The following is a 7229-nucleotide window of genomic DNA, read 5'->3' as shown; positions in this document are numbered from 1 at the left end:
CGCCCGGGATGGTTCGGGCTCTGCTCCGCCCGGAACGGGACCGGCTCCGCTCCCTCCGCCGCCCGGTCCAATCGCGGGGTTCCCGGGACCGCTCGGCGCTGTCGCTGCAGCGAGCCCCGGGCGAGAGGTGCCGCTCTCCGGGGCTGTTKTTGCAGCTGCTGAGGAGGGAAAAGCTCTCTGAGAACACCGAGTTAACCCGGCACGGCCACTGTCCGTGTCCCCAAGTGCCACATCCACGCTRTTGAACCCTGCAGGGATKGSKACTCCACCACTGCCCAAATAYCCTCGGGGTGAAGAATYTTTTCCCAATGTCCATCCCTGACATGGTTTCTTGCCATTCCTTCAAATCCTGTCCCTGACAGCAGAGAACACCCCCTGCCCTCCCAATGTCTCACAGAACGCGATGAAGGCTCCCTTGGCTCTCCTCCAGGCTCAACAAACCAAGCAAAACAAAAAATAACATTTTAACAGCACTAGGATCAGCAAAATATTGTATTTAGCAATATCCAGTCACTTCTATTAATTCACAGCACACTAGGAAAAAGTACTTGTTTTTATAAAAGACAAAATAACTTACAAATTCAGTTAATAAAGGAGGTTTTGGMTGTGCTGTTTGGTTTCCTGTGAGGTTTGGGTCTGCCTCGAAGAGCAGATCAGCAAGCAAAGACCAAGTTGTCCTTTAAATTCAAAGCACACAATTCAGAGTATTAGATTAACCCGTTTATATAAACTGGAGTGGTTCCAAATTAATGTAAATTGGCATCACTCCTCTGGCACCACTGAGGGAGGGTTCCTGGGCCACAGGCAACACTTGGACAAGRTATAAACCATTTCTTTCATGGTAACACACWRAGAGAACTCATTTTTAGCATTTTGKAAAGTTTTGTGACTCACRTARCAGTGGAAATCATCTCTGTGGAGGTGCTACTTTTAAAGAACAGGCATGATTCTTCAACTGAGATAATTTCTTTTTACACTCCACAGCCAAGGCTGCAGCTGGAGGCCAACCTTTCTGTTGCAGAAATGCAAAAATGACATTTTCTTTTAGATTTCCATCACGACCTTAGGGCAGAAGAGTAAAAAGCAGAAAAACGACCTTGCTGTTGGCTGATTTTGTCACTACACCTCGTCAGACACTAATTAAACATTCCATGGATGCAAAATGTGAGGGAACTCATTCAAAAACTCTTTCTCGTTCTTCTTGTATTGTACCAAGGGTGAAATGCTAAAGCACAGGGCTGGCCACGAGTAATGTGATGCTGTTTGTTGTGAGCAACATGGCCAAGTCCAGCCTTCAAATCTGGCAGCTGAAACCCTGCTGATTTTCCATCATTAGCACATTCTTGARGGGAAACAAGGCCTGGCAGAGCAGGGATGAGAGGCAGGAACAGCAGAAGCTTTCTGTGGAGCTGACATCAGATGACCCAGCGGCTGTGCTTCCCTTTCTCTCTCCCTTCCTGAGTAAGCTCTGAACAGCACCAAGATGATTTACACCAATAAAATGGRAATGTTATCATCATTAGCTGAGGGATGTGCTTGCATGAGCTAACAAACAGAGCCATCAACGTGGCATTAGCAAGAAATACCCTTTGGACTTCAAATGTTCCGTCCTATTCCTGCATATTTGTGGAATCAAGTGATTCACAGCTTGTGTTTTGGAAGTTGCCCACAAGTGGGTCAAGAGTCACTGGTCAAGTAGCATCTTTGCTTCTTTATTATTTTTCCTCAATCCACCCTGGAAGTTCCCAAATCTGTGCCTATAAACCTGCAAGATCCAAAAAATGGGGGGAAAAATAGCCCAGTGTCTGCAGAGTGATGCCCTGCAGCAAAGTCTTTCCCAAATCTTTCCCAATCCCACCAAGATCCGTCAGTCCCTTTCTGTGCAGGGACTCCATGTGGCACCTGGTGACAGCAACTCTGCCCTGTGCAAAGCTCTACCCAAAGAAAATTTCTCAGTGAGCACAATGTTTATAACATTTATAAACACGATGTTTATAACATTTTTGTGTCAATGTTCCTAATCCCTGTATTTGAGCATTAGAGATGTAGATGCGGTTTTCAGTGTTCCCACATATTTTTAAAACCATTTTCAAGCTCTTTTGGAGGCAGCAGTTCCTCTTTTTTTTTTCTTTTATACAGGAGGTATGATAATACCTATTCAAAGAGGGCATTATCAAAGACCAAATAATGAATATTCTTTTTTTTTAAAAAAAAAAGTGGAAGTCATCTCAGGATGCTCCCAAAAACCTTCTCGCTCCACAAGGAGTTAATCCTCTAATGGATTTTTCACCTTTCTGAAAGATTGTCTTGGGAAAGTTCCTGCTCTGACACTCTTCTGCTGTCTCCTCCCCTCTTTGTTCTCTTCCTTCTTTCTCCGATTACAGTTCCAAAAACAACACCCAATCTCCTGAGGTCAATGGTTAATATTCCCTGGTGTTTATATAGGCTCCGAGCAGCAGATTCCAGGCCGTTCAGCACTGGGCTAGCTCCAGCACCATGGCTGTCTCCTGCCAGGCTCTGCTGGCCTGCAGGAAATACCTCATCATCGTCCTGGTGCCCCTCGTGTTCCTCCCTCTGCCTCTGGTTCTGCCTACCAAGGTAAGAACTCCTAAAATCCAATTTCAAAGCCAAACCCTCTCTGAGCTGCTCCTTTCCAGTGACAGGGTGAAGAGATTCTTTCTGCCTCGACTGCTTGGAGATCTCTCTGGTTTTATTTTTTTTTTTTTACCTGAGCATTTGGGGGTGATGGAAAAGCAGTGGGGCGTAGATGGAGGAGCAGAAACGCCTGTGGTTGCATCTCCCAGAAGAAAACTCAGTGATGTGGGATTTTGTGACTCTTGCTTTGCATCTGGCTGATTTAGCATTGGATTTTCTATGCTGAAGATTATAGGTGTGAACCCAAAGCTCAGTTTTACCCCTCTTCATTTTCTAACACTGTCCAGTCCACAACTTCATTTATTTTTTTTTTCCTTGTTGTCGTTGCCTTTGAGAAGAGGCATTTTTAGATAGACAAGACATTCTGATACAGAAGAGAAATTAATATGCATTTCAGTCTCGTTCTAACATATTTCTGTAAGAATCTTCCCTGAACAAGGATTTTAAATATAAAACACCAAGTCCTGGAAGGTTTAACACCTCGCTTAGGGTTCCTTCAGGAAAAATTGGAGCTGCAGCAGTGGGGCAGGGATTTTTGGGGTTCTGATCYTTTAAAGGGAGAGCTGTGTGCTGACAGACTGCCGGTCTCCTGCTGCTTCTTCACTGTTGCTTGCCCTCCCAACCTCTTCATGCAGAAAGATCTAATCTCTGATCTATTATTACCGCCCCAGCACCATGAAATAGTTCGTCCCAAACTGCCCCTCCCATCACTTCTCTTTGGACACCAAGTTCTAACTCTTCTCTCTGGTCTCTGCCRCCCGAATCCTGCTGGATCCCAGTTTAAATCCTTCTCCAAACTTCATCCTCCCCTTCCCTGGCTCTTCCCTGCCTGTCCCAAAGCTCTGTCACCCTCTCAGCTCTGTTTGTTGTCAGAGTTTGGAGTGATGGAGTGACACAGGAGCTGGAGCTGTGATGTGGCAACTGGTCAGGTGTGGCCTCTCAGTCCATCCCTGTGTAAATAAAATAGTTTAAATTATTACTTAAAAGCTTCCTAGGAAGGAAAAAAAGAAAAAGTGCTTTTTTTCCCCCTAGTTAACTTTCCATAAGMAAAGGAGTTACTGAAGTGAAAAGAGATCTGGATCAGGAAAGTTCTAAGGAGACAGAGAGGGATTATTTATTTTTTTTTTGTCCTGAGGCCACGAGTTCAAGYTCACTTGCTGGAGGCATTGTTACATACAGTGAGTCCTTGGAGTTACCTGTGGAATGATTTGGTTCAGTTCCTCTTTGGAAATGACTCTCCCTGGTTTCTATGCAGTCGGCAACAAGACAAAAATTGAAAATGTCCCAGATTTTTTCCCTTTGAGATCTGGAAAAACTGTTTTTTGGGGTTAAAATCGTGCGCTGCGCCACTGCTGAGCAGGAAAAGCTGGTGCCTCAGCACACAGCRGGGAGAGCCAGCAGCTACAGGGTGGAATTTCACATTTTTTTCTATTCTGTTGATCTATTAACCTGCCCTATAATGACATAGCACTGGACACTGAGCTATTATAATTGAGAGCAAACAATGTTAAAAATCTTGCTCAAAGGCAGATGAATGTCCWCACAGGAGGGCTGACTTTGGGAAAAGACCTTTTCCAGCTTTTGCTGAGAATCTGTTCAGAGCAAGATGGGAGACAGTGGCACTGTGCCTGTGAGTTACATCCCAAAACYCTTCTAGGGTCTCTCAAAAAGCCCCCATCTGTGTGTTTTTGTAACAAAAACAGAGAAAATTATGATCAAAATGGCAAATTGCTCTCAGCAATTAGTGGGATGAATAACTAATGTTTCTACTGCTCTTGTTCAAAAATAAGGCTCAAAAAGGAGTATTTTCACATTCTTGATAATCTCTTTCAGCTTTAATTCTCCAGCCTGGCTGTTTTTGTCATTCCCACCTAGATTGCTGTTTTCTTCTTTCCTGCAGACTGCTCAGCTCCCAGCTCATCCTTTCCCTTCAGCAGCTCTGTAACCTCCATGCCACGATCAGAATTCCTGAGCAGGTTCCAAAGCATCCCAAATTCAACCCTGCCACCCATTATTCCAGCTTCTTGGTTTAATCCTCTGCAATCCAGCCCCAATAAACATCACTGCAATTTCATTCACTCAGTCCAGTATATTTTAGTGGATATCCTTCATCCAAGACCACACAACCATGTTTTTTCTCTTTTKGATTTGCTGTTGCTCATTGTTGCATGAGTTCCAAGATGAGGAAGACACCAAAACCCCCAACCTTCTTCTTGCTTTCTTCCTCGGCCCAACCAAATGCCACAGTTGTGACAAGTAATTTTGAATTTTTTCAGCATCTAGGGACTCACTTAAACACTTTTGTACAAAATTTGGAGTGGTTGCCCAAAGCAGAACTAAATCAATGTTTTCTCAGAAAAAGAGTGAGGTGAAACAGGGGATCTTTCCTCAAACAAAYAAGACAAAGTCAGTGGAAGCTGAAATGATCTGTGACAGTGAACCTTTCAAAGTCTCTAGTAAGCCAAAAATCCCTTGAAAAGTCATAAAAGTGTTTACAGTACAAGGACTTTAAATGAATTGGGGTTCACATGGGCCATCACCTGAAGCCCGTGCAGAAACATGTGGAGRAGGATCAGTAACTAATCCTGCAACTCAAGGACATAAATACAGAACATAACACCATCAGCACAATCAAACCTGTGAAATGATTGCCAATCCCTTATCAAGGAAGGTCCAAAGTCGTTTATTTGTTTCTTTTCCCAATGTACTATTTTTACCTCCGCCGTCTTTCCCTCGGAGTTCTGACAGATATTGCTGCAGTTTGTCATTCGATTAGGATCTGCACATGTCAGAGGATAGATGGGGACAGAATCACAGGAAATAACCTTTCCTCTAACCCCTTTATCAGGCAATGAATGTGATTATGAGGCCTTGGCTTGTGGAGGAGCCCAGGTTCGATGTTCAGCSTGTTCTGATTGCGTGTCCCCTTGCCCTGGCAGGAGGCAGAATGTGGCTATGTGATCATCGTGATGGCACTTTTCTGGTGCACAGAAGCTCTGCCTTTGGCTGTCACAGCTCTGCTGCCCGTCCTGCTGTTCCCACTCATGAATATCATGGACTCGACGACAGTAAGAGACCTTGCTCTGTGTGTTAATCAGTCATCTTCTCTTATTCTGGGATTACTCCCTGGAATTGTATTATAATTACCATCATCAGAATTATATTGTAATTACCATCATCAGAATTACATTATAATTAMCATCATCAGAATTATTATATTTATATTATTATTCTCTGTCTTCTCCATGGACTAAAACTCACACAAGCCCGGAGTGAGCTCTGGGTGAAGCTGCAAATCTGAAATCAAAACAAATTCCCCGTTCAGACCCAACCCAACCCACTCCCTTTGGAGTCATCACCCCMAAAAAAAAAATGTCCCCTCTCTGGTGACCGTTCCCTGTGCCTTGTCCCACCTCACAGGTCTGCAGGGAATATTTGAAGGACACCAACATGCTCTTCATTGGGGGTCTGCTGATGGCCATTGCCATYGAGAACTGGAACCTGCACAAGCGAGTGGCACTGAGGGTCCTGCTCATCACTGGGGTCCGACCAGCCCTGTGAGTAACAGAGCTGGGAACGCTGTGGGATGAAGGATTTTATGGCAGCAGTTCCCATCTCCTTTGTGAATCCTCAATTTGTTCCCAACAAATGCTTCCCCGCAGCCCCAGTGAGTTATGCCTTGAAAATGGGGATTCTTTGGGGTGTTGGAGACCTAGTGCACCTTTTTTTCAGAATTCCAGAGGGTTTTAGGTGGAAAAATAGGAATGAGGGAGTCAGAAGGGTGCTGCCAGGTTGGGCTAGGAGCACAGCTTTGGATGATCAGGAAAAACCATGGCTGGAACACAGAAATCGTGGACACCCTGCCTGCTGCTGATTGCAAAGAGAAGAGAAAACACAGGGTTGCTTGTTTTGGAAACAGCAAATGTTTTCCAGCCTAGAACTTCAGGCTGTGCACAGGCTGCATCCCCCTGTTTAATCTGTCTCAGCTCAAATGAAGAGGGAACACCGAGGGAAATTACAAAGCAAYAGAATAAAAATGCACACAAGATAAACCCCTTTTCATCTGATGCATAATCTACATCTCATCCAAAGAATAATTTTTGAGACAAATAACAGAGTAATATTGAAACGAGGATTAGAATTTTAGATGAGCGAGAAGAGAATCTTAAATAATAGAGGTGGGATAAGATAACAAGAGGAGAAAAACAAAAATAAATCATCTTCCTTATGGCTTAAACTGGTTGCCATTTGGGATCAAATTCAGCTTGCAATTTCTCTTCAAAATATATTATAATGCATGAACATGTGTTACTGAGATATGACTTCTTTGGGAGGATGTGGAATAAGCAGGATCTGACTGGATAAAGTGCTTGCTGCAAGCTACCAGCTTTCACTTTCCCAGCCATAAGAATGCCAAAAAAAAAGGGTTGAAAAAGAAAAATHAATGTTAAAAATTAATGTTAAATCTTGGGCGTGTGGTTCACAAAATAGAGAAGAGTGAGACCAGCAAAGTAGTGCTGGCTGGGAAAATTGCTGAGCAGTTTCCAAATCCGGAATTTGTGGTCAAATCTTTA

The 7229-nt window shown here is 43.9% G+C and overlaps 1 protein-coding gene across 1 annotated transcript in view; it reads left to right on the top strand.

Moving 5' to 3' along the window:
• The first annotated feature begins 2452 nt into the window (after positions 1-2452).
• Positions 2453-7229, top strand: part of SLC13A2 (solute carrier family 13 member 2) — a 13170-nt gene continuing 8393 nt past the window's right edge. Inside the window, exons 1-3 of the mRNA XM_057372044.1 lie at positions 2453-2598; positions 5595-5723; positions 6076-6212. Coding sequence (XP_057228027.1) covers positions 2497-2598; positions 5595-5723; positions 6076-6212 — 368 coding nt within the window. The 5' untranslated portion in view covers positions 2453-2496. The remainder of the gene's footprint in view (positions 2599-5594; positions 5724-6075; positions 6213-7229) is intronic.

Source organism: Malurus melanocephalus, unplaced genomic scaffold, assembly GCF_030028575.1.
Source record: "Malurus melanocephalus ecotype Western Australia unplaced genomic scaffold, MMel_1.1 scaffold_162, whole genome shotgun sequence".
Classification (NCBI taxonomy): Eukaryota; Metazoa; Chordata; class Aves; order Passeriformes; family Maluridae; genus Malurus; species Malurus melanocephalus.
The sequence above is the reverse complement of the archived record's forward strand: the minus strand, read 5'-3'. Positions and strand labels throughout refer to the sequence as shown.